This window comes from Halictus rubicundus, chromosome 1, assembly GCF_050948215.1.
Source record: "Halictus rubicundus isolate RS-2024b chromosome 1, iyHalRubi1_principal, whole genome shotgun sequence".
NCBI lineage: Eukaryota > Metazoa > Arthropoda > Insecta > Hymenoptera > Halictidae > Halictus > Halictus rubicundus.
This window is the reverse complement of record NC_135149.1, coordinates 16,485,078-16,511,696: the sequence shown is the minus strand read 5'-3', so window position 1 is coordinate 16,511,696 and position 26,619 is coordinate 16,485,078. Positions and strand designations below refer to the sequence as shown.

General features: G+C 47.4%; 4 protein-coding genes across 9 annotated transcripts in view; 2 read left to right on the top strand and 2 right to left on the bottom strand.

Moving 5' to 3' along the window:
* The window catches only part of Dtn (transmembrane protein 132C dtn), a 90,569-nt gene extending 74,211 nt beyond the window's left edge, over positions 1 to 16,358 (top strand). Inside the window, exons 4-10 of one of the 2 annotated variants that reach the window (XM_076790539.1) lie at positions 43 to 274; positions 6,604 to 6,747; positions 7,678 to 8,520; positions 8,614 to 9,052; positions 9,768 to 10,189; positions 10,336 to 10,616; positions 10,707 to 16,358. In XM_076790539.1, coding sequence (XP_076646654.1) covers positions 43 to 274; positions 6,604 to 6,747; positions 7,678 to 8,520; positions 8,614 to 9,052; positions 9,768 to 10,189; positions 10,336 to 10,616; positions 10,707 to 11,388 — 3,043 coding nt within the window. In that variant the 3' untranslated portion in view covers positions 11,389 to 16,358. The remainder of the gene's footprint in view (positions 1 to 42; positions 275 to 6,603; positions 6,748 to 7,677; positions 8,521 to 8,613; positions 9,053 to 9,767; positions 10,190 to 10,335; positions 10,617 to 10,706) is intronic. The other variant, XM_076790547.1, reaches the window with a different exon arrangement.
* A 430-nt stretch (positions 16,359 to 16,788) lies between these two features.
* Positions 16,789 to 18,354, bottom strand: LOC143355690 (large ribosomal subunit protein uL16m-like). 2 transcript variants are annotated; one of them, XM_076790754.1, is made up of 7 exons: positions 18,034 to 18,354; positions 17,881 to 17,948; positions 17,733 to 17,810; positions 17,509 to 17,666; positions 17,298 to 17,435; positions 17,122 to 17,232; positions 16,789 to 17,055 (listed from the first exon to the last, which is right to left on the bottom strand). In XM_076790754.1, the coding sequence occupies exons 2-7, from the start codon at positions 17,918 to 17,920 to the stop codon at positions 16,840 to 16,842; spliced, it is 741 nt and encodes a 246-aa protein (XP_076646869.1). In that variant the 5' UTR covers positions 17,921 to 17,948; positions 18,034 to 18,354; the 3' UTR covers positions 16,789 to 16,839. The 2 variants fall into 2 exon arrangements, with proteins under 2 accessions (XP_076646869.1, XP_076646860.1); XM_076790745.1 differs by having other exon boundaries at positions 17,881 to 17,985; positions 18,113 to 18,354.
* An 831-nt stretch (positions 18,355 to 19,185) lies between these two features.
* On the top strand, positions 19,186 to 22,159 carry LOC143355781 (protein CDV3 homolog). Its single transcript, XM_076790902.1, has 3 exons — positions 19,186 to 19,499; positions 20,000 to 20,427; positions 20,506 to 22,159. The coding sequence occupies exons 1-3, from the start codon at positions 19,323 to 19,325 to the stop codon at positions 20,636 to 20,638; spliced, it is 738 nt and encodes a 245-aa protein (XP_076647017.1). The 5' UTR covers positions 19,186 to 19,322; the 3' UTR covers positions 20,639 to 22,159.
* Positions 22,160 to 23,880: 1,721 nt separating this feature from the next.
* LOC143355721 (putative gamma-glutamylcyclotransferase CG2811) lies at positions 23,881 to 26,617 on the bottom strand. 4 transcript variants are annotated; one of them, XM_076790809.1, is made up of 5 exons: positions 26,468 to 26,616; positions 24,881 to 25,069; positions 24,305 to 24,454; positions 24,105 to 24,226; positions 23,881 to 24,025 (listed from the first exon to the last, which is right to left on the bottom strand). In XM_076790809.1, the coding sequence occupies exons 1-5, from the start codon at positions 26,576 to 26,578 to the stop codon at positions 23,989 to 23,991; spliced, it is 609 nt and encodes a 202-aa protein (XP_076646924.1). In that variant the 5' UTR covers positions 26,579 to 26,616; the 3' UTR covers positions 23,881 to 23,988. The 4 variants fall into 4 exon arrangements, with proteins under 4 accessions (XP_076646924.1, XP_076646915.1, XP_076646933.1 ...); XM_076790800.1 differs by having other exon boundaries at positions 23,881 to 24,226; positions 26,468 to 26,617; XM_076790818.1 differs by lacking the exon at positions 26,468 to 26,616 and adding an exon at positions 25,514 to 25,905 and having other exon boundaries at positions 23,881 to 24,226.
* Positions 26,618 to 26,619: the final 2 nt, after the last annotated feature.

The window sequence follows — 26,619 nt, the reverse complement described above, 5'->3', positions numbered from 1 at the left end:
CCTGGGGTCACCGGACTAAGATCGCTGTGTTTCCTTGTTCAGATCGGCGGAGGAAATCCTGACGATGCTTCTGGAAGCCAGCGAGGAGGGGGTGGAAGGGAATTGGGACGGCGGTCGCATCGTGTGGGGTGTACGTTACACCTTCGAGGACGAAGAGGACAACGGCTCGTCTCAATTCAACGGGATGCGGGATCATCATCCTGAGAGACGGAAGCTGCAGGCGCGATTCGAGATACAGAAGGACGACATACAGGCTGTCTTGCCTATCTCAAAGGTAAGAGCACCGTCAACCCCAAAGATTAACCCGTTTGTACTCCTCGGTAATTAGCGGATTGCGGATTTGATGGATTTATGATAAAAACGAGTGGATCAATGTTGTTGCATTATTTTTATCTAATTATTCAGAACAGAAATAAATGTCTATGTAGCTCCCGCAGCTTGAAACTCACGCAGATTTCTTTTCCGCAATAATCCGCAGTCTAGTAATTAGTTTGTTCTTCCGTTTAAACGTAATTTATTTTCCTGCTTGAATTCCACGCGATGCAAATGGGTTAACCCTCGGCGATGCGTGGGTCCATTTCGATCGAGCGGTTCAAAGGCTTCATCCAACTTCTCCAGCTTCTAGTCAATTATTTCTATTAGGCTCAATTAGAGAAGCTCGATAAATACATCTAGGACAATTTCAGCTTGTCAATTATTCCTATTAAGTCTACCAAAGAGAACCTCAAAAATACGATCGTACAAAATTTATGAACGGGGGTCCAAATGGATCCAGACATTACGATTATAAAGTCGTCGAGAGCGTCGTCCGTTCGAGCGTTAAACGAGACCTCCGAACGAAACAGCTTCCGGAGGATCGTCGACCCGCACTGTTTTAATAAGTCGCGTAATCTCCGATAAAACCTTTTCGTGAAGGAGACGACAACGTCCCGGTGCGTCGCACTGTGGTCCAGATCGAGGAATTAGCTGTTCATTTGATAGAAAAAAAAAAAACGGTGAAATTGACGGGATTTATTAAAAATTGTGATTAGAACAAGCATTTAAAAGTCAACACTTTATGAATCCTATTTTTCACTGAAAAAATTACCTCCTTTCCTATTGTTATCCTGGAGAATCTATTTAATATTATGTGTCCATTTTTGTTTCAAAGGAATAGTATTTGTCTATATTGAGAATATATCTTGTGTACTAAGATTTAATATTTATAATTTATTGAAATAAGAATGCTCAGTAAACTAAAGTGGATCTTCAAAGTTTCCCATCATTGGTAAAGCATATCTTTTGAGTTCCATACAGTTCCGAATTGAATCAAAGTGCATTATTTTCAGTATACTTTCCTCTATAAATCATGCAAGATTCACATCCCATTCGATCCCGGTACAAAAGTTATTATTGTTTAAAGCGCCTCTGTGACCGGGACCGCGCGAAGCGTTAAGAGGTTCTTAAAGTCGCCATATGATTCTTTTAACAAAAAAACACATTACCTCCAGAATTAAAGATTATTTTGTTATTTGACAACCTGGTTACAGCTAAGGTCAAAACGTAAAAGTCAAGAGTAAAAAACATTTTCCACGAATATCTTGGAAACTACTGCAGATAGGAAAATGGTGTACATGGCAATATTGTGTGTCTTTTTATAAGAAATACACCTGCGAAGACAGATTTCAAATATCACCATTTGTTTAAATGATATACTAAATATCATTCATAATTCACACGTTATCGCAATTTTTCTGGCATTTACGGTACTCTGACAAGAAAATGTTTCAAACAAAAATTAATCGGTAATTACTCTTCTATGAAGTTCAATATAAAAAATTGAAAAAAATTTCTTTTAAATAAAAAATTGTCACCTTGATTTTAAAATTGTCGCTATATATTTTTCGCTTAATAATGTTACAGTTGACAGTCAAGACGAATCCAATGACCTCCTTTGCTATGGCTTTAAGTCTTGTAACAATGCTAAAATCTTTGTGAATAGCTTGTTCCTCGATCTGGACCACAGTGCGTCGCGAGCGTACCAATTTTTTAATAGAGCGCGGAAGAATAAACGGCGAACGGTGCCGTAGGGGAACGTGTCCGGGAATAAGTCGCGAACGGTTCGGCGACCAGTTTCGAGCATCCGGCGGCGGATTACGTTTGCGATTCCGAGGAAACGTAACGGATAAAGGGTGGCCCCGAGCATAATTTCGAACGGTTGTTCTCGGAGCGTGCCGGTCGGTCGGCGGGTTATAGGTTGTCGAACGATTTTCATTCCCGCCAACTGTGCCGGCGGACGTGCGGAATTCCACGACAGGATCGCGCCAGCCTTGGGAATAGAGGAATCCAGGTGGCCCGGGAGGGACGAGCCAATATCGCCGGTCTCTCGCAGGGACTGGCATGATTCTCAGGCCAGCCAACCCCGAACCGAACCGTCCACCCGTGCCCACGCCCTCTCTCTTTCTCTCCCTCTCTCCCTCTCTCTCTCTTTCTCTCTCTCTCTCCTCGAAATCTCTTGAAAAAGAATCCGCTAAGTTTCACGATAACCGCCCGGCAAATGTGCCGATCGATACCGGGCGAGTATAGTATACGTGGCGCGCGAACACGCGGCGCGAGAATCCGCTTCCAAGCTCGATCAACGATCCACCCGCTCTTTCCTCGCCCTGGAAACCAACATAGGAAGGGACACAGGTCTCGCTCCGCAACTCCACAACTCCACGGCGAAACGACTCGGGGCCCGCGTCAAAGGATAATGCCTTCCTCCCGACGACAAAGCAACCGACGCGACGCGGTCAGCTACGGGGTGTCCCCGAATGATCGATACACCTTTGACGATAAAGCACTGCGCGGAGATGAGGCGGAACCTCTTTCCGCCTGATCCCGTCCGATGCACCGTCGGTGCTCGCTGATGTTGACGTTTCGACAAATAATACAGCTTGCTGCCACCGTCGTCGTAACAATTATTACCTGTTCGGGACAATGGCAATTTAACAAGATCGTGCCATGTGGATACAACGATAGATCCGAATATACAAAGAAGCCAGACAGCCTCGTGGCTGGTAAAGCAGGATGCTGGAATATGCAAGAAGGAAATAAATATTGGAAGAAGGAGGAGGATAGAAGGTGTACGATATGCGAGGGAAATGTCGGAAAGCTTAAACATCTGATAGAGGATTGTGACGGTGTGGAGAGAATAAATATGAGTATTGCGAGATAAATGAGTTATAGAAACAATAGCCTGGCATTGAAAAAATTGACAAAATAAGAAAAGAAATAGAAGGGGAAACCAAATAGGTAGAGGTAATGTCAAGTTGGTCAGAGTGTTAGTACCAGAGTCGGATAAGTAGTAGATGGAGGTATTATTAGGTATTAAGACACATAATTATTTTATTAACACGTTAAGTGCCAAATATCATTCCCAAGGGATTCTTACAAAATCAGAGTAATTTAATTAATGAAAGCGAGACTAGAAATTTTAAATGTATTGCAGGGGATGCTGTTTTAACCCTTTTGAATTCTAAAGATCATAATGAAATACGGTTTATCTGGATGTGTCACAATAAAAATAATGTCTAAACCTAGTCAAAAATCGCTATCAATCATATGTGACTGACATGGCAGTTAACGTGTTAATAATAAGAGAAATTGAATATGTATATAATTATTGCTCAGTCGGTTCAGGCTCGCAACGCACAGAGAAACGGATCAAAGGACACACTATTGTAATCGATGGAAAATAATTGCTGTTCGGGCCGCAACGTTTTCCCGCAAAGAGAAACACCCGGGGAGAATCATTGCGAACCCGGATAATCGAAAGGACACCGGGTACAGCGAGTAGCCTCGTTACATAAATAAATTCCATTCACAAGCGAGGGGTATTACAAACATTAGAAAAGACCCCGGGTGTCCCGATCCGAGAAAAGGTAGTCGCGTTAAGTTAACGTTCTCCGAGTGCAGTGAGCTGCATTTTCCATTCGGCCAAGATAAAACTGCAGTCCGAACGTGTGCAGTTTTTATCTTGGGTCCGGCAGCGGCGCGACGCCGCTGCCCGGAGTAATTTATTCGTTGCTCGGTTCTTCGGCCACGATTTCGTAAGCTCTCCGGGAAAATAGTTAATTGATTCCGTTCTTACGGTGCTCGAGGCACGTTTATTCTTTTCTCGCACGACGCGACGGTCGTCCCGGCAGGTGAGGCAGCAGCCTGTCCGAATCGATACACGCGCGTTCTCAACCATCCCGAGAAGACGTGTTGATTAACGAATCGTTTAATTAATTCGTTTACATATTCCTTCTGAGGAGTTGCAGGACGCCCTTCTTGATCATCCTCGCTCTAATTGCCGTTCCTACGGACCGTCCGTGGTGCTGTCGGCGCGGAGGGGGGAGTTTTTAATTAAAAGAGGGACGCCCTGCTTTCCTCGTAAACCTCTCTCGTCCGGCTTAGCGCCAACATTGACACCGGGTCTGTCGTTGCCGCGAGATCCGACCGAAGAAGAAGCGGTCGTCTGTGCGAGCGTTTAATCAGCGAGAGAAGAAAATATTTCGGCACGCCGATCGAAGCCGTTCAGCCGCGAGTATTATAAATACCCGGCTCGAAGGATCAGCGAATGGTCTAGGGAATTCCACTCGAATCTAGAGCCCTTTGACGAGCAGCAGCGTCTTCGATAATGCATAGCTAAATCTCGTCGAGACGGCGAACCCACCCGGCTAAGTGGATCAGAGATCTCCCGATAAACTTTGCTAGTGCAGGCCAGTCGAACCAAACTCACACCTAACGGATAGTTCCACCACGCTTCCTGGAACTCTCGAGCACTCCAGCTTCTGGAGGCACGGGCACAGATTGCCCCGAGGGGCACCGGCTCCCACGAAATCGAGAGCAACATGGCCACGCCCCTTCCTACCGTTCAAAGACTGTCCTCCATTTCTGTCATTTCCATCCAGGGAAATACGGTGTGTTCCGGGGCCAAAGAAACTCCCGATTTGCCCCGGACAGCATACGCCGTTGGAAAAACAGATATCCAGACATCTCAAAGAAAAATAGACAACAATACTTAACGTTTCTTTCGCCGCTTATATTCCTTGTTGAAATGTTTTATTAAACGTAACGTACCTTCTTCTACGAAATATTAAAACAATTGAGCAGAAGAAATGGATTCTCTTAACCGTTTGAGCTCCAGGGCTCATTAGAAAACGGTATTTTCGATATGTTAGCAGCGTGACTGTGCTGCATGGGTCTCGAACGGTTAATATTATGCTGTCTACTATGAACTCAAATAACAAAGTATATGAAATGAAATTTGACTTTCCGTAAGTAAATTATGAGATAGTGGACGTCACATATCCGCGACGGTGGTAGCGAACGCGTTAAGGTATCGTCCTACAGAGGACCCCCAGTGGGCGTGGTATCGACGCTCCCGATTCTCCAAGGCCTCGGCAGTGGCCCGCGGAACAGTGCATGGCCCGCGACTAACTCCTACATCTGTCGACGCGTCCGCCTGGACGTGCGGCGAGAACAGAAGCGATCAGAGAGGGAACGACGAAGATAAATTCGAATGAAACGTTTCGTCGGATGAGTGATTGCGCCATCCGTGGAAATATCTAGGTCTCGATGTGTCAGACGGATCTCGAGCGAAAGAAAGGGAGCTATTCATAGCCAACGCGATTCTAGTCACCGAGGCCTAGATCCGCGGACGCGTGCGCGCGCGCGCGCGCGGCAAAATCGCCGAAACGAGTCCGCGTTTTGCTTCGAGAATCCCGGCCGGCGATTCTCGACGAGAATTCTCCTCCCCCGGAGAATATGAAATCGCGAGAGCTGTCCGAAGGACGAAGGAATATATTCGATCCCACGGCTAGGAAAAGACTGGACCGGCACTCTCGAGATCGCCTTTTCCCGCGCGCCGCTAAGAACGCGGTTGGGATCAGTCTCGTCGATGAGAGAAGCAAGCCCGCCGCGAGATGTAGACGGCCAGTCCATCCGCACGTACACGTCGGTCGGCGGCGGCCTGGTCTAGGTAGTCGGTGGATTGATGGAAAGAGGCGGCTCTCTCGGGGTCAGAGATTTAAATTCCCTCGCTGCAATATCCGAGTCGTTTGATGTTTCCTTCCAAAGGGCAGACTGTACGGAAGCCAACTTGGAAATGGTTTCGTGCTCCGTGCCCCGTCCCCTTTTGCACCGGCCGCTAGCAAAGTACACAGACGGATACACGCAAGCCGAGACTATACCGAGACGAGAGGATAGGAGCAGAGTAGCCGGCGCGTGGAATAACTTGCATACAAGCCGTTGTGCGCGCGCGAACGGACCAACACACCAACACGCGAAACGGTCCGGCGATTCCGGGCAGACCTCCGATCAGGCCCTTTAGAACCCTTTCCTCGGACAGAGTTCGCGACCGGTCGCGAAACTTTTCCGACAACGTGCCCTCGGGAGCAAACAAAAGCGCCGGGCGACGAGAGGAACGATCGCATCGCGCCTTCGAATCTCTGTCTCTCTCTCTCTCTCTCTCTCTTTCTCTCTCTCCCCCTCTCTCAGTCTGCTCTGAATGGAGTTGGGACGCTTTAACGAGCCCCGCGACAAAGCCCACGATTTAATCGAGTTCTCCGTCTCTCTGTCCCCCCCTCTGTCTCGCAGAACTGGGAGGTGATGAACACCGCGGTGCTCACCGGCCGCCAAGTGTCCCAGGGAATGAAAGTGTTCATCGTCAGCCAGGCTGGCACCGTCGCCGACGTCACGCTGCAGTCCTCTTGCCACTCCGAGGACGAGAGCGTGCTCAAGGTACGTACGATCTTGCTGTCTCACCTCTTGGTTCCGTTCGATGGTGCACTTCGGGAATTTTTCTCTGCCGAACCGATTAACGAATTTTCTTGAATCTCTGCAGACTTATTCGGGCACATTTGGACCACGCTTCTGAATTTTTATACGTCGGTATCTCAAACATTCATAGTACTTGCGCGTCAAGTTTCAGCAGACCGAATGGACTGATGCCGTGGCGGTTTTCTCACATAAGCGCACGTAATACTATTCATCGTGCGGCGGCCTTTATTATACGAACTACAGCACCGATTCCAACAAACTGCTCCTCTCAAATGGCTCGCATGATTCCTGGCTCGATAACGACTTCAATTCTCATGCTAGCTGTCCATAATAATTCACAGATGTAGTCCAAACATGTACCGACAAGATCGCAAAGTTTCATAAATCTGCGGCTCTTGGTTCCCGATCAAAACATTCCCGATCTGTACCCAGAAATGACATCAAGAGACAAGAGAACTTTAGGGTGTGTGTCGCCACTTAACCTCTTAAGCACGACGCGCTCGTCCGCAATTCTGTCTCCCAGGAACGGCGTGCTTGGCCGCGGATGGCACAAAAGCCGCTATAGTGGCGTTACCGTTCAAATCGATGCTTTCCACGGAAGCCGCTACAGTGGCGTATCGTTCAAACTAATGCTTTCCACGGAAGCCGCTATAGTGGCGTACGGTGCTTAAGAGGATAATAGCACCACACATGAACGACGCCAGACGCGTCCAGCTATCCGTAACAGCACAGCATCGATACTCCTCTTCTTTACTTTTCTCTGCTTTTGATGGAAATAAATACGTTTGGGTGCCGTTGATGTGCGGTGCTGTTTGTGGGCGACAGCCTTAAAAGCGAGCTGCTACGCGGCCCGATCAACATCTAATTGAACGTCTCTGCCACCAAATGCAGGTGTCATCGTCCTGCAGCAGCGTGTACGTGGACGGCACGGAGATCCGCGGCTCCAGCAACGCGTCCGTTCTGGTGAAGTACGGGACCTACACGGGCCTGGCCAAGTTTACGGTGTGGATGCCGGAGTTTCCACTGGTGATCACCGTGGACGACACCAGGCTGAGTCAGATCAAAGGCTGGAAGGTCCCCGAAGAGCACGTGGTCAGCGCCAAGAGTAAACGCAGCTTGAACGGCACAAGATCAAGCGCGAACGATTCCACAAAGACGAAAAAGCGGAGCGCCGCGGACCTGGAGGACTCGATAGACGACACTTCCATAGACGTGGAGGACGCGGACGTGATTTTAGAGGAGGACGAACAGGACGAACGATACAGAGGCAACGATCCCGGCTGGGACACCATCAACTCGATAGAACGAGGCTCATCGACGTTGTGCAGGCTTCGTTTCCAACAGAGTCCGGTCGAAGTTCACGCGAGATTCCTGGCCACTGATCACGACTCCGGAAGAGTCTCGTACTTCGTCAACCGTAGAACTTGGCTGCGTGTCACCGACCTGGTGATAGGGATGCTGCGCGTCTCCGATCCGAGAATAGCCACCCTCCTGCAGGGGAGGATCGTCCAAGGTCGCGGCGTAGGTATAACGGAAGTGCAGGTGCTGTCGCCGATCACCGGCAGAATAATTGGAGCGAAGGAAGTGAAGGTTGGAAACGTTCGGGTGGCGGTCACCAGGTTGTCGGTCAGGGTTGTGTCAGGTCTGCAGCTCACCATTAGTCCGGACACGGCGATAGAGAACGGATACGTCGCCGAAACCTCGGTGACCAGGCGATTGACTGCCAAGTATCAGGTAGGGTAGTCATTCCTATCGCAAAAACAATTCTTTATGACAAACTGTTATCGGGTCTTGGAAACTGTTGTTAACGAAGATATGTGATTCTAGGAGGGTTTGCTCGACATAGACGTAGAATTCTCGGACGGGACGAGAACACCGCTGCGAGAGATCGCCGTGACCGATTACCATCTGTCGGTGGAGAGCCTGGACCCAGAAGTAGTCGCTTTCGCGCCCATGGTCGCGTCCCATCATCCCCGGGTGATCGCTGTGGGCGAAGGTCGGGGCGATCTGCTGCGAGTCAAGCTCCAGCTGGCGGATGCCTGCAGGTTAGGCGGCAGGAGGTCCGGCAAAGGGTCGCAAAGGGCGACCACGTCCGCCCTGGCCAGCGCCTCGGCCAACGTCGAGGTGGACTTCGCCTCGAGCGAGCTGCCAAATCGACCCGAGTTCGTGCAGAACGACGGAGGCGGAACGGTCGGGTCGCACCATCATAGGGAGAGGAAGACCAGCAGGGGGGAAATGGCGCCAGATATGCACGACATTCTCGTTGGTAAATAGACCCTGTTCCCGTCTGTCACATTGATCTGTCGCTTACCAGCACTCGCTTCTCTGTGTTTCTCTCTGCGGCTGGCACTCGTCCCCGCGCGGTTTGCCGGTCGATGTCCTCTCGCAGTCGCCTCGAACGCGTCGCGCGGCAAGGATCATCCTCCGACAGACTATCGTTCGGAGCTCGGCAGTTGGCACGGTCTGAGATTGCTCCCAAGTATTAATCCCTTGCGATTCGCGAAGAGCATCCGAGCCACTAGGATAAAATCGCCGTCCAATCGCGCACTGGGCGCGAGACTGCAAAGCGTTAAGGTCTTATATCTATCTCTCGAGACGTAGAAAAATGATTCCCTTTATTGGCCGAACGGTCACCCGCATAGCACCATCTTCTAGATTTTTTGTACCAACTCTCGAGCCTCCAGCGATACTTCTGATTCGCTTCGCACCGCCTGTTCTCTTCTCGCACCGTTTCCTCTAGCCACCCCTAGACAGCCTCGCTCGTCCCGACGGATGGAGATTGACCTCGCATATACCCTCCTCCCACCGTCGGGTCCCAAGATTGCCCCCGCATGTCGGTCGTGTCTCGCTTTCTGCAGCCAGCTGGTCGCTCGCGCGGAGGGATAGCAGGTTCGGGAGCAGCTCTGACGCTCCATTCACTCTCGACCGTCGTTTCTCACTCTTCTCCTCTCTCTTTCTGTCTCTTTGTTTTCTGTGCAAAGGGCTACCGCTGAAAGACGAGAACGGGCACGAGCCTTTGGTGCAGGCACGCCAGCACCGCACGGCTATAGCTAATGGCATGTCTTCAGGAGGAATGGGCGGCATCGGTATACGGCACCACGGCGGAGCGAGCATGAGCCCACTCGAGATCGGGATGTACGTTCTCCTGGCGGCCTTCTGTTTCGCAATCGTCGTATTCGTCGTCTCCTGCGTGGTCTACGCGAGCAAGTTCAAGCCCCAGCCGCCGGACTCGCTGTTGACAGGAGCCGCGCTTCCGGTCCTCTCCGGAGCAGCAAGGGCCAGAGCAGCCGCCAACCAACTGGCCTCGGGACGACGACCACCTAGAGAATCGACAACGAATGCCCACGATTGGGTCTGGCTGGGACGAGCCACCCTCGAGAGGGCTGCTTGCGGACCACAACAGGTAGGATGATCGTCCAGGTATGATTACAACGCGCCTAGGGACCTCGGGAATTGACGAAAAGAGCCCCGAACGATAGACGCGTCGACCTAGCCTCGCGGAACCCTTAACGAATTGGCGAACAGCATCCACAAAAAGCTTCGTTACAGGTACGCGTGACGAGTAATCCTCTTGCGAACGAAACGGATGTCGACACGAGCGAATTGGCCACTTGCTTCGACAACCCGAACCACATCGAGCTTCCTTCCTCGGGCCAGCGGAACAACAGCTCCGGACCGATCGACACCACCACCTACTGCAAGAGGGACAAGCTTCCGAGGAACAGCTTCGCTGCGAAGTCCGCAGCAAGGCCCTCGATCGCGGTGACAGCGACCACGGTGACCACCCCCGCCTCCATGGCAACGTCCACCGTCACCACATCGCGAAACGAGTAAAAATCTTACTCAAGTTTCAGACCGATAAGATAGACCCGGCCGTTTCGAAGGGGATAGTGCTGCTCTAACGAGCCCAATTGTTCCAGCAACGACGACATTCCGCCGCCCCTACCGCCTCACGGGGTCCCGGTCTCGACAGGCGTGAACACTGCCGCGGCCACGATCGCAACGTCGACGAACAACAACGGGAACGAGGACTACAAGCCGCCGGTTCCGCCGCACAGAAACACCGGGGTGATCGTGCGGCTGCCGGAGACACCGAGGAAGCACCGGCACAGGGCGTCGAGCGGCAGCGCGGCCGGAAGCCATCACGGGAACAACCAGCGACACAGCAAGCAGATCCAGCAGCAACATATCAAGCCGTCGCACGGTAAAGCTAGAGTAGGTAGTCCGAAAGAGAACGGCGCGGAGGAGGAGGAGTTCGTCGAGCTAGTGACTCACGATGACAACAGGCACTCGAAGGAGGCGAGAGCCAGGGAGGTGAAGAGGGCGACGATCGTCGGTAATCCAATGTTCTTGTCGTTCTCGAGCGCGGGGGTCGCATCCTCGGTGAACGTATCCAGCCCGACCGTGGACTCATCGTCCTCGTCACCGCCTAACTCGTCGCCGTCCGCGTCTTCCGGATCCTCGTCCTCCTCCTCCTCCAGCTCGTCAGGCTCTTCGTCCCAGGAGCAGGAGGAATCGGTGGCGTTGGACGACTTAAATCTGGGCATGGACTACAATCAACTCATTCAGTACTTCGACAACCTGAAGGAGTCGAACGCCTAGGTGAAGGCGTCCGGCCTTCGAGAAGGCCGAGAGTAGTCAACGTCGATACGAAACGCCGGACACGTCGACGCGCATCGTTCGTTTCCGTCGCGGGAACGTAAGACGGGGCGCCGCGGTGGTCGAGCTCGTGCCACGTTCTCCGCTTCCTCTCTATCGCCATTAGCACGTTTACATCGGAATGGCCGAGCTCGTCCACCCGATCCTACCGTCCGGTCGTTTCGTATCCTAGGCTATAATCTAGTCAGCTTCCTAGCAGCACATCAAGAGTATCGCGCAAACGCATCGACACACACTTACACGCGTTCTCTCGTACAACCGTGAGCTGACGGAAGACGCGCGCGCCGGTGGACCAGATTCGAAATCTCGGGCTCGCGTTCGGTAAAACTTTTGTACGCTAGAATACCAAAGGCTCGAGACGCGGAAAACGGATCTGGATAATTTCTCGATCGCGCGGTTTCCGTCGGCCACGCTCGCATACACATACTCGCAGAGGCTTTAAAAAAAGGTGTGATCGTCGGTGGCCGGTGGGGTAGGTAGATCGCGCGCTCGATTCGACCAGCTTTCTTCTTGGTTTCGTCCGCGGATCGATCGACCGGCGATCCTCGCTTCCGCCTCCGTGCACTATCGATCTCTCGCTCAAGCCCTCGGTTCACGGCGACCGGACGAATCTCTCTCGTTCCCGTCGCTCGCGACAGGGCATTCACCAAAAAGTGGCCGAACAAAAACCGAGCCCCTTTGTCTCAAGATCGATCTCGGTGGTTCGACGTCTGCTCCGTCGAAACATTGGCACGTCTTTCGGAACTCTCTCTCTTTCTCTCTCTCTCTCTCTCTCTCTCTCTCTCTCTCTCTCTCTCTCTCTCTCTCCCTCTCTCTCTTTTTCCTGCCTATTCATCCCGATCGTTCCTAACGGTACAGGCTTTTCGATTTTCTTTTTCGCGAACCGTTCATTCGTTCTCGAGGCTTTTGTTTTCAATAACCGTTGCTCTCGTCGAGTCTTCCCAGCTTCGTCGCCGAGATCGATCCCGCGACAAACCCGCGCGGGTCGGTTCCGGCCATTTTACTTTTCCGATCTGCGCCAGAGGTGACCGTATAATATTTATTCGATCGACCGTACCTCGTAATGTTTGTAAATTTTTGCTTTGTAAGACTGTGTACATATATATATTATATATATATACCGCGATCTAGCGATTTAGCGCACGTTAATTAACGGGTTCCACGGCGAACGGACATCCGCACAAATCTATCGAATCCGAGAGCGAAAACACGGAGCCGCGCGCAACATTTCACCCACAACGTCCTCGATCGGTCTCGTTCGACAGGGTACACATACACAGACGGACACTCCGCTTCCGTACAACGAACGTATTTTCTCATTGGCAAAAAGACGGACGGAGAGAACGTGCGCTCTTATCCCATTTCCCGACCACGTTTTCGGCTGCTCTTTGATCTTCGCCGTTTTTATACTCAGCCGCCGTGAGAACCAATCGCACGAGAACACGGCTCCGACGAAACGATCTTCACCGGCGACGTTTTCTCGGTACATCCGACATCGGGGAACGAACGAGAGAACAGACTCGAGAGAATCGCTCGAATCCGTGTACCTTAGAAATTGAAAGATCGGCGGGCCAGGAAACGGGCGAACGCTAGTCTCTAGCTCGCGGCGGCCCGAGATGCTATCGCTTTTAATTACGACCCAGCCCCGTCGATTGGATTCCGCGATCGTCCGAGCGCGTGCCGGCGATCCACGCGAGATAGAATCGGAGCGAGCGTCGTCTTCGAGCGAGAGAACCGCAACCGCAACCGTGAATCATATCCGTGCCATCGTTAGCGCCATCGTAGTAGAGCCATAGAAAGAAGCGCGCGTCGTTGAGCCTTGCGTGCAACGAGTACCGTTTTTGGTATGCCCTAAGATCGTTTACGTCAGATTGTCCCGTGAGATTCCAGCTTCCTATTAAAGCGTCTAGTTTGATGTAAATAATTTTTAACTTAGCGTCCTCGATGGAAACAGTATTGTCGATTCACGGGCAAGGCTCGGCGACGACGCACGAACGTCGCATCCTCTTCGCTCGTACGCGCCTGTTCCTCCCGCGTGTACGTTACTCTCGTGAAGAACGAGAAAGAGAGAGAGAGAGAGAGAGGGAGAGTGAGAGGCGACACAGGACCGATCCAACGCGCGAGGAATTAGTCGGACGACGTTCGTTTGTTCCGCACCGGTTCGATTTTTCGTACGCGAATCCAATCGCGCGCCTCGCCGATACACGCGATCACAGCCAGCAAGGAGCGCGGCGATCCATGGATCCGCGGATCGCACCCTATCTCACCATAAGTATCTAAGGGCTACGTGTCTAAGTATGTATGTATCTGTAAGTTGTGTGTTAGAGCACGTCGAGCGTGGGTCATAGTGATATGTAACGTTGACGAACGCGGTGCAACAAAGACGCCTCGAGTACGTCGAGCCACGTCGACCACGGCCGAACACGTTAACCCCTTGCGGTCCTACTTGTAATTTATTCCCGCGTTCTCTAATTTATATGTCGTGGTTCCTCTATTTAATTGCGGATAAATCGATCGAGCTTCGTACCGAATGTACAATCGAACGAATAACGATACTAGTAAGAAATTTCGGTTCTCCGCGTGACAGTTCTCAGTAGCGTACTGTTTTGATTAGGACCTTCATACAACAACGGCTGTATAAAGTTCTTTTCGGAACCGTTTCGAGCCCCGTTTGACGTACTTTTTTGCGTTGCTCTGTGCGAGTTTGTTCTACTCCTTGTAAATATCGTGTAAGAGAGAAAAATCGCTTGGTTCGGTTTGATGACGTTTCTACCGTCGGCCGGGACGACAGCAACGGGTTAAGGTTAAAGAGTGCCGGACACGTCGCGACGACGTAAGGATACACGCGCCCGCCGAGAAATCTAGTCTTATAGCGTTAACACTACCGATGCATTATTATTAAAGAGCAAGAATGACGAACGCGAAGCAAGCGCGATCTACGTTGCCTTTCGGCCGAGATTACGACAAACGAATTACCACGAAATGAAACAAAAAGAACGGCCCGCGGCCCATCCTTTCCTTATCATCGGGGAGCGAAAGAGAAAAAAATTCCTCTCCCTCGTCGGCGACACGGTGGATCGTTGTTCGACGAATCAATCATATCGAGTTACCGCGAGTGAGACCACCGCGCTAACTAATCCGTATCAATCGTACATTGTACGCCGGGGAAACCTAGTCCCGCCGACAAACGGGTCTCTCGAGAAACAGAGAGAAACCGGAATCGCGGAACGTAATGCGAAACGAGGGGAGCCGTACAGGGCCGAGAAAGAATAGTATTTACGATAGAAAATAGTGGAGAGCTTCTTGAGTAGCCGTTTCGCGCGGAAACTGTCGCGTGCGATGCTTCTCCGAACGGGGAACCGAAAGAACAAAAAAAAAAAAAAAGAAAGAGACAACGTCCAGAGCTTTTTCCGATCGGCACAGAGATAGACGAACGTATTTTTGTTGGCACAAGAACGCTGCACTCTCTTGCACACTCGGCAGTTACTAAATCATCAGACGCCCGAGAAGCATCGCAAGCGGTCGCTGTTCGAATGAATGTTCGCTTGCCGCGATTATAAGGTGAAGAAAGAAAAAGCGAAACTGACCCGATATCACCTTCACACACTATCGACGTACAAAAAAAAAACGATCGTTACAGTTACTATTTTTTACTTAGAATACTATTTCCTCCAGCTCTGGCCAAACTGTATATATACACACGTATCCAGGCATCATTATTTCCTTCTTTCGCGACCGAGGCGATTTAACCCTTCACTCTCAGCTACCGGATCGTTGAACCCCCACGAGAATACAAATTTCTACTCGCCGCGTTCCTCTTCCTCGAGATCGATACCCATCGATTCTCCCCGTTCTCGAAATAACGAATCGGAAAAAACAAGGTTGCCTTGTAAAAAAAAAAACTACATTTCATTCGGGTCGCAAAACGACTTCGGTGTGTTCCCCGCGTGGGGGTTAAACAGCCTCGACACGCCGAGCAGTGGCTCGCTCGGCTGTTTGTACGTTGGCTGCTCGCTCGATCATTTCTCGCCGATGATTTTCCGCCATTGAAAGTTGACGAACGCGTTTCTCGAGTCATCTGCCACGGTCGCCGAGCGACCGCCCGAACGGGTCGCCGACGCGATCATGGGAGAACGAGTCAGGAAAAACGCGGAAAAACTCGCTACGCCGAATTTTCTACACGATGTTAACGCTCCCTCGAGAGTCGTTTTGGTTTGGGAACGCCTCGGGTATAGTCTTCGAGAGTCGGGGGCGAGCGCCCCGTAGTCGACACTACTGCCGGTCTCTCTCTTTTCCTCCTTTTTTTATTTTTGATAAGTTCCCACCGATCAGGGAGGATGATTATATTATATATATAAATATATAAATATATACATATACGGTATATTGTAATAGAATATATCGCGTCGCGATGCTGACTCTGCATTCACACACATTCCTCAAAGACACACGATGTCGTCGCTCTGTATATCTACGTTTAAGTGTGATAAATGCGGGACTACGATACGCGAACGGATCGACGGGGGCGATCGGTAACGGACGGAGACGGGCACGGCGAAGACCACGACGTCCACGACCCCGATATATAGCCATTTAATCGCGAGCAATCTGCATCCGTCGCTGATCCAACAGGGTCCACCGTCTGCAAAGCGTTAGGAGCTGCGGGTCCATCTTTGCAAATATCACTATCACGCTTCTCTCGATTGTCTAATATTTACAAGGATCGCAAGATCTTCAGCCATATCTAATGTATCGTTAAGGAGTCTTCTTCGCGGTGAAACAACTCGTAACGCTTTGCGCGGCTCGGCTTTTCTAGCATCTATCACCGGCCAGGCACAAACTAACGATAGAACGATGATATGTCGATCATTCATTATACCAACTGATTATTCCTTACCGTATTATTCGATTGCGACGATTCTATTTGTCATTTGTATTCTATTGATCACGTACGTCATCGTTGCTGTTATTGTTACTGTTATTGAGATTGTTGTTATTGCTGCTGCTGCTGTTATAATCGCGCTATTCTCACTGCCCACGCCCCGTCGTCGCTCGCGTTGCCCGTCGTCCTCGTGGACGTCGCCATTTGGCACCGGCGTAATCGGTACGCTAATTAAACAATAAGATACGACTATCGCCTACTCAATGTACAATATGTAGTATTTACCTGTTGTTACCACCAAACCGTCATCAAAGATATATAAAATATTGTAATTGTAACACGCGTCGCTGCTATCAAGATTCTCATTCGGCCCCTCCCTATTCCTGCCCTTTGTAGGACTAATAAAAACTCCGTCTCTCTTCACTGGTGAGGTAGACCATTTACGATACATCAACGGTATGTCTTATTCAATTTGTTTATTTTGCTTCGGTCGTATTTACATCAAGCTCTAATTACAAGTACTCCATATACCATTTCTTGTCGTACTTCGATATCCAGTTCTGACAGCCGAGCATTTTGTTCTGAATGATATATTTCCAAGTCCAAGGATTTAGATTTTCTTCTTGGAGCTTTTTCTTCCGCTTATCTGCTACCAGCATTTTTTGATAACTGACCGCTTCTGCGGCAAATGGCATTCTGTTCGCGATGTTCCGGAGAATATTTTTGACCTAGAAGTTCTCCATGCATCATCGTAGAAATATATAACGCGGAATGGCAAATAAAATCTCTATTACCTCGAAGTACTCGAACGGACCCCCCACTTCTACCACGATTTGTCCTGACTTTACTGGTGTAGCATAATGATCTATGCCACTTTTACCACCTCCCATGCGCATTCCTTGGCTCTGTTAATTTTAGTTCAATTACAGTTAGATAATCTAATAATCTGTCGTGGAAGACTATAAGATACCTTTTTCGAAATGGGCTGCCAAGGATCTGGAACCCTCCATATCGCGAATGCATTTTTATTGTGTGCGAATAGTGTTCTCAGCAGAGAATAACGTATCATTTCAAAGTGATTGTGTTTTAGTCTGCCTCCACCTCTTGCCTGTAATCTTGAAAATCTTATACGCAACGGAGATACATAAAACATCCATGAGTTGTAACTCTAGTTCTCTTACCACTATGCCATATTGCTTGTATAAAAGAGTGTTGTGATACAATTCAGGACCACGCATTAATCTCAACTTCTTTTGCATCGTAAAAATACGAATTCCAGGTGGGTATTGAGGATTTTTGGCAATAACTCTGAGCCTTTTACGTTCAGGTATTTCGATTTCTGTAAAATGTAAATTTTGTTAAAAAGTGTTAATCTTGTTTTACAGTCGTTTGTGAATTTGAATACCGTTAAATACAGCTGGAACCGGATACGACTTTATTCCAGCTATTCTTTGGTTTATCAACGGCTTGAGAAAAGAGCCAGCTGCAAAAGAACAGTGCAATAAGTATGAATGTACAGCTCACTAAATTTCAATTATTATAAAAATACTTACGCGAGAGCAACGCTTTCATTATAGTACCACCCGTTTGCATCTTCTTAATTGTGTATATACTCAGTTTTCTATATTAAAACACACTTGTCACATAACCTCTTTTACCTAAAATTAGTGCTCTATGTACATGCAACACAATGCTGCGATACTTGCCGAGATGCTTTCACCTCTCAGTAAGCTTTTCTAATTCGTTACTATTCAATTAAAAATGTCACTGTACTATTCAACAAACAAAATAAACAATCGTCTTAAACATGTAGGTGCGACCTAGCAGACGAACACCCTGGACACCCTGTCGGCTATATGCACAAATACACAATACATGGACCGGAGAAAACAAGTTATGGCAAAGTTAGGGCAATAAAAACTAATCAAAGGGCACAGGGATGTTCAGAGGAATTTTCTGCATTAACGAGTTATGAGATATTTAATAACTAGGACGACAGACGAGGTACAGGAGTAGACCAATCACCCAATGTATTTTTTTGTTTCACGTCCGCGGGGCTCTAGAGCCCCTTTACCATTTTTGTGTCACATGCTACCGTATCGGTCGAAACTAATATTGTGGAACCAATATCACAGACGACACGTAGGAGTACGCCACTCACATTATACTGTTTCGTGTCGCACAATATGAAATACCGAGTAATCATAATTAGAAATCTTAATGAGAATCGAGTATCTTGTATACTTCGAATAATCATGCATAATAGTTACTTTGACATGCTTTAAGACATGCTTTAAAAGAGTACACTCTCCTATCCTCTCTGATGGCGCCGACGAGGTTGTGGTTCTTAGTCTATGCAAAAGATGTCGGTAACAAAGTGTAGACGCCATTTTCTATTGCGGAAGTGGCGGAAAAGAGCACGTGGCGCCATCGGCAGCAAGATGAACCATTCTAGATCAATTAACCTCTGTGTACATCGCGTTCGTAGCACGTGTTAATCTTTTCGTTGCTTTGTGGACCAGCATTCTAATCTATGAATCGTTAAAATGTTAGCAATTTCTCTTTACGCCTTTCGAATGACACGATTAATTTATTAATTTTGTTAAACAGGGGACGATTTGTAGGTTAGGTAACCATTGTAATTTTTTGCACAGGTCTTCTGCTAGACAACCAGCGCCACATATTCGTTCGTTCGCAGGAAAATTTCTCAATGTTATCAGAAATATAAGAAATATGCACCGTTAAAACGGCTGAATTATGTGGTGAAGATATTTCGAGCATTGTGCTTTACCGAAAAAAACTTCTTTACCGAAAAATCTAGTCGCGTTTAGACGCTGCATTGACTTCGGAGTGGCTCCGCTACTTCCGGCCAAGACAAGCCCATGTGGACAGCGGCAGCGGTGGCTCCGATCATTCTGCGTTGAGGCTTTCATCCTCGTGCTCTCTCGTGAAAAAAAAGCCTTTCTCAAAGGATAATAGCGAGAGTCATCACAGCATGGCGGACTTGGACGATTTCTTTGCGAAGAAGGACCGGAAAAAAGCAAAGGGGAAGAAGTTCACTACAACCGAGGAGATAGCGAAGAAAATGGAAGAGACGGGGAAGCGGTTGGGAAAGTCGAAAATGAAAGACAAACCAATGAACCCCGAGGTCGAGGAAATTCAACAAACCGAGGTAAGCATCTCTCATTTCCTTCATCGTGATTTCGCTACGATTCGTTCTCGTTATTCGGGAATGACGCGGCGTCAGCATCCCGAAACTAACAACTTACCCGTGTGTGCCACAGGCCGCTGCCATATTTGTTCGCGTAAACGTCATTCGTACGATCGCCGAAATTATCTACTAGTTTGGAGGCCTTCGGGAATTTCACGCGACCGATTTCACCCTCGCTGTTCGAAGATCAAATTGTTATGTAATTGCGCCGGGACGCGAAAGCGAATATTTCTGGCAGGAAACTCGCCTACTATTAGCAGCTGTTCAAAATTATTAATGAAAACGCTTGTTTTCAATTTGGTGCATCCGTCCTACGGTAGAAAAATAGTTGGGCAGAACACATACCATGATAACACGTTAAATAACTATACCTAGTGTAAAAACTAAGAAGTTGCTCTGACGATTGGCAGTTCTTAACTAGTAGCACGTCTGTGGTTCTATACGCATACATTATTTTGTAGGATGAAGACGAATGGAGGGAGTTCGAAGAGGAAAAGAAGGACTACACCGGTTTAAAAATAGGAAATTTAACACTTAACGAGTCTCTGGATGCAGAAACCGACGACGAGAAAGCCACAGAGGACAATAGCTCGGATGGAGAGTCAGGAGAGGGAGGTGGCAAGCATTTAGGGCCCTGGAAGAAAACCGACCTTCCTCCTCAACCACAACCTGAAGTAGTAGAACCAGCAGTAGCTCCTCCACCTCAGCCTGCTGTTACATCGAAAGGAAGTAGTTATAAACCACCACATTTAAGGAACGTTCAACCTGTAGCAGCTAGTCCGAGACCGCGAGGAAAGAACATCGCGCCAGATATACACAGCGAGGAGTATTTTCCGACTTTAAATTCAAAGCAACCGAGCAACGAACCGAATGGGCCATGGGGCAGACGGTAAGCTAGAGGATGTTCGATTCTCTGGGGTTCCTCTCGGAACAGGAAAATAACACGAGAATTGAATTACTCCTTTAGGAAACGGGATGAAGGCGTGTTCGAAGAAGTACGCAACAAAGGGGGAACTAGATTGTACGTGCCGGAGCAGACGCAAGCGCCGAAACTTACGCTGGGCAACAAATATGGTGCCCTCTCGCAAGATCAAAGCTGAAAGGCATCTCTCTTGACTCAATCAAACGACAAACAATCAATATTGCGTCATCGCCTCTCACCGTTTCGTGGCCCAGCTGCGCTATAAAATATCTTTTCTAGGATAGACTGCAACGAACGTGTATCATAATTACGCATCAGGATATCACGTATATGCCCTAGTTTCGATATGCCCAGGCTGATAATCAGTTTCGCTCGACGTGGGTTTTGGAACACCTTCGAACACCACCGGGAAAGCACAAACGTGCTCGCGACGCTTTATTTTCGTACGAGAGAGAGAGACATATGCTCAAACGTTTAGCACCAGTTTTCTATTTAATTTTTTTTTTATTCGACATAGACCGTAAGCGAACGAGAATAACATAGAAACGATATGAGGATTCGCTAGGCGAATCGCGAGTCGAGATAGGCACGCTGGTCCGGGAAGAGTTCGCGCGATGATCGCACTGTGTCCGCGCGCGGTGCTGTTTTTTATTTTGGCGCGTGTAATGCTTTACTGACCACGTTCGATCGCCTTCGTAACACCACGAAAATAGAGATTAGGGCACCACCAGGATACTCAGACATATGACAACTGCTACGAAGAGAAAAACGTGTACCGGACATACATTTGTATTTCGCGAGGGGAACTCGTTTTAGCAAAATCGATAGATCGTCGATTGCCTTTCGGAAACCGGGCCGATCCCCGCCGTGGATCGTTCCTCTTTTGAAAGTAATCGTTCCGCTCTCGACTTTACATGTCAACGAATATACAAAAGAGAAAAATCGTCTAGGGGAATTACGGTACACATATATGTATAAGTATATATACATGTGTGTTTGTATATGTTAACTGACAAATAATTGAACTCCGGGGCTGGGCTTTGGAACGGCGCGAAAAAACACGACACGAGAATAAAATGAGAAAGCTGATATAACAATGGTTCGAAGGAATATACGGGAGAGTATAAGTGCATAAATATATAAATATATATATATAAATATCAGGAAATCGTACGGATGTTGAAAAACTGGAAGCGGTATACAAAAAGGAAGTCAGCGAGCAAGAAGATCCGGAAGTGAGTGAGAGAGAGAGAGAGAGAGAGAGAGAGACACGCGCGTATCGAAAAATACAATACAACAGAACACACAAGAGAAAGCTGAGTGTACGCTTTTGTTGATGCTTGTTTAATTATTTTTGTTAATTTAAGAATTTCTTTCGCGAGAGGAGGAAAACGAAGTGACAGAGGTTTAACCATGAAAGGGTTCTCCTGTGTGTAATCAGGGACTTGGGGTGCTAGCGCTGTTATTTTTGAAAATAAAAATGAAGATTAATGAAACGATTGTGAGAGAGAGAGAGAGAGAGAGAGAGAGAGAGAGCGTGAGAACGAAAGCGAGAAAGAGAATGAGTGCGCGATATAGCAGAGTGAAACACGAGCCATATTAACACAGAAACGAGGACGAGGAAGCCTTGTATAGTGAACGATAAAAAAAAGAAAGAAAAATATGTGATTATTTATAATAAATTTCCTAGGACAACTTACACATACTGCCTTAAAAAGCATTTTAATTTCTCGTGAACCAAGTACGATACGCGTGTCGGTGATCTCGCGGCTAATTTTTATTAGGGAAGCAAGAATATGAGGGAGAGAAGCGAATGGTGGTCGTTCTGTCTGCTGGAATCGAAGGGGACGTTTTACGGGCATTTCCATGGTAGATTATCTCGCGACTATAAGCTGTCCCGTTCGGTTGGCCAATTACTTCGTTCATTTTCACCGTGTAAGCCCCCCCCCCCCCTCCTACAAACCAATATTCGTTCACTCGTTACAAAATCTGCTATGTACATATACGCGGTGATCGTGTATGATCGATAAGAGAGGACTGAATGAGATGTACGTGTCTCGAGATTAATATATAGAACGGGCAGAAGAAAACTGTAGAAGTTTTGTATACCGTTTCCCTTCTGAATGAACGAACTGATTGTCTGACCTCCATCGAATCAGGAGTCACCAGCTTGTAATTTCTCGATCGATCGCGCACGATCCCCTCGAAAATAGAGGGGCGAGAAATATTTTCTGAGGAGAAGGGGCGCTCATCAGTTGGCAAATCCTGATATCGATCAGGATAATAAATAGTAATCGAATTCGAGGGGGAGAAGCGAAGTCACGTGGCGGCGTATCTCGCGAACGATGCCCAGACTTCGTCTGCCTTTTTGTTACAGAATAGTTGAAATAAAATCATTTTTATTGCGTCTGTTAATTGAGAGAAAGTGAGATTGAGAGAGAGAGAGAAGGGGAAAAAGAGCGCGTGCCACTACGGAGAGATAGCAAAAGAGAGCGCACGAAAGATAGAGAGAGAGAGAGAGAGAGAACGCAGGTGATACGAAAAATACTGGATAGAAGTTAAGCGATAAAAGAAACAATCATACACGGAAATGTTCTGGTAACATTCTTCTTTGTTTCATTTGGTAACACCTCCGAGCGACATGCGATGTTCAAGATTTTGATTGTGAGAAACGATTAATAAACGTTTTTTTTGCAAGTAACTGTGCACACACATGCGGTTCGATGCTTTCTCATTGTACGCAACACTTGTACCGAGAGATTACTATTACAAGATTATATTTTTCGTGTCCGGAGAATGTACATAATATACGAGGTAATTTTCAACCTGTTATATCGATGTACACCCCTGCATCTAGCCCTTTAGATTACAATTACTGTTTTCAATAATTCTGACATCGAGCGGTAAACTATTACTCCTGAAGAATATTTCGTTTAATTATATTGTCCGAAGACCACAATACTCATAGTTACCAAACGTGGACGGTAAAAATTTAATATTTAATTGTCTTGTAGCGGAATGTGCCAGGTTTTTCCCAAATACGGCACGCGATTAAGGTAGACATACCTAGCTCCTACCTTCGCGTGGTCTTGGTATTTTTCCACTACAGGGAACCTTTCGCTGCGAAACCGTACCCTGTAATTGAAAAGTGCGAAAGTAACGGTTTCACAGGAAAAGGTTTAGGGTAGGTACCAGGTATACTAGGTATCAAGTATGTCTATACAAAGCTCGAGCAGCATTCGGGAAAAACCTGGTACATTCTGGTACAAAAGTGAAAGCGGCGTGGCAACGGTCGAGCCGCTACACAGTCTGAACCACTTTGAAATCTTGGGGACAGAGGTAATGTATTCAAAGCAGCTTGCGAGCCAGGTAAGTTGGAAGACAATGCGCTGTCTAAACTAAGAGTGGAATTCTAGCGCGATTATGCAAATAAAAACGTTTTATTGACTACCACGGGCAACAGACGGAACATTCGAGCGAGCGTTCGCATAACGAAGGGGCAACGAAAGACTCTGCGAGAAGGGTCGTTCAATGCAGATCTTCAGGCCTTATCGTACTCTCCTCGCTGGAAAGAAAGGAGGTTGTGAGGAGGCACCTATCACTGCACTTCGCGTCGGTGATTGTACAAGGAATCACGAACATACGTTTCGCAGTATTTCAAACCGTGGCTTCCCTCGTTGCTGTACGAGCTGTACATCGGCGACTCCAGCAGAGACTCCCGAAACTTTGGTAAAAAGTAGACCCAAACTTTCATCAGAGATCCAACCTGAGGAACAAAGAGAATAGTCTATGATGCTAACTAAAAATATAATTAAGGTACATACTTTCCAAAGGTAATGTATACCTCTTCAAAATTATCGGTCCCCTTGAGCTTCGACTCTGGAGCTAGTATAACATCCGTCATTGACCTCTCATAGAATCCTGGATGTTCTTCCAATTCGTCCAGTTTGGATAGCATTTTTGTGTCCACGTCGTATACTTCGCCGATCACATGCTGTTCAAGTATAAATTATCTTAAATTATAACTGTGTGTAATCGAAAAGTACTCCTCAACGCTAATACCGATCAAATCGTAACTTGCAAAGGGTAAGTTTAGTTAAAATTCAAACGAGAGCTGATTAGTAGATCGCTGAAGTTCATGCATATTGTTTCAACATACTTGGGAAACGGATAACAAATATAGTATGTGAATTGTAGTTTTATCGATTCTATTAATAAATTAGTACGCCACAAATGCAAAAAAGTTCTGTAATTCATCGATTAGTATTGTAAACATTTTTGCATAGTCGAAATTTCGGCGCCAATCATTTGAACTACTGATAATACCTACGCCATTGCGGCGACACTAGAGTCATCTTTCGGAAACCTAGTGAAATTGACAGTAACGCTACAATCGTTTTACCAAGCGAGTAATACTCACGTGACCGACTCCAGGCTTCTTCAATAAAAACGGTATATTATATCGGGTTGCAATAATTAAGGGATAAGGTACTGCGGTTCGTCCGAGTCCGAGGAATTTCGAGTACCCGCACGTGACATCCGAGATTAGACTGTGATTAGGCTCGCCACGTTTCAGTGTTCCGTAGACGAACACGCGGTACAATGGGTTCTTGAACAGATTTTCGTACATGTTTAAATCGTTGCACGTCCCTGTTTATAAACGAGACGTTTACGAACCAATCTGAAACCGACCATAGACGTGATACGGATATAGATTAACTGTCATATGGAATTCAATGTCACACGATCTGAAATACCAACATTCTGCGCCCTCCGAGTTCATGAACGGATAATTTAGGAACTATAATGAACCAAATGATCACAATTGTTCGAACAGTAAGTGCGAGAAGCCAATGATTGATGAAATTATAGCCGAAATATTGTAATTACATTATAAATATACCCCCGGATTAAAATTTAGTATTATTTTTTACAATAAATCTAACCAATGATTGGTAATGTCGGGCGTGACAAATGAAGATGATAATGGGGCTGTACAACCCCATGAGCGTGTGACACAAATCAGCATGAAGTGGTTGGTCTATTTCTATACCTCGTCTGTGGATTGACTTTGCATTTTAACGTTTCAAGCTGTGTTTATTTATCAACGCTAATCGGTTTCCGCCTGTTGCTACAAGATGGCGTTAATCCCGAAGAAACTTCCAGTGCTTGTTAGAAGAGAGCGCCACCGGTTTAAAGCTTTTTCGAGGACACTGCTTGGTTATAAATCGTAGATCGTTTTGCGGTTCGAATTGCAACGAGGATTAATTGTTTCCACTGTTTTACAATGCACTTATGATGTAACAATGACTAGGACGTCGTGGGAGAACTTGTAGAACTTGAACGCTGCTCGCGAATAGGTGACCGAAAGTGAATTTCGCAGACACGCCTGACGATGGTTCACTTTTTATACGCGATCAATGAAACTAGAGGTCATGCACGTACAATTCTACACCGGATACCAATTTCGTCATCACTCTTTGCGACGTTTCCGGTGTTCGTTTCGCGTGAATAACATACGAATAATGACGGAATCTACTCGAAGCAGCTCACGCAATTTTCTTACGCAATCGACATTGAATTAACGAACATTGATTGACCTTTAATTAGTCCACCGTTTCATATATATTTCAACAATGTACGAGAATGATTATATATAGTACACCCGAGTCGAAAATAACTCGCCACATTGTGCGTGTCGCATCGCTACCAGAAGAGAGCTTCTAATGTAATAAATGTAACAAAATTTTGCGAATGAAATTCAATACCGACCTGCATTCGATTAACAATTTTTAACTACGCAGTAGCGCACTACGACTTTTCATGATCGCATCAAAAATATGAAATTTTTGTAACTTGAAATTAATTCTTGCGATGGAAGACAATTTAATTTTAAATCTAGGGAGAACGATCAGCTAAAGACAACGCTCCCGTCCGTAAAAATTAACAATGGTCGAACGACGCGAATGCGGAAGAATAAACCGAGATTAATTGCAAAGCTTTTTACCTCGTCCGCCAAATAATGAATATTCATCGGCTCCGGCAGATCGTGCAACAAGTAAAGCTCCAGCAACGCGATGTTGGTTAACATCACCGCGGCTGCGATGGGAAACAGCATCGTTGCAATTTGCGACACGGCGAAACTGGCGTTTTCGCTAA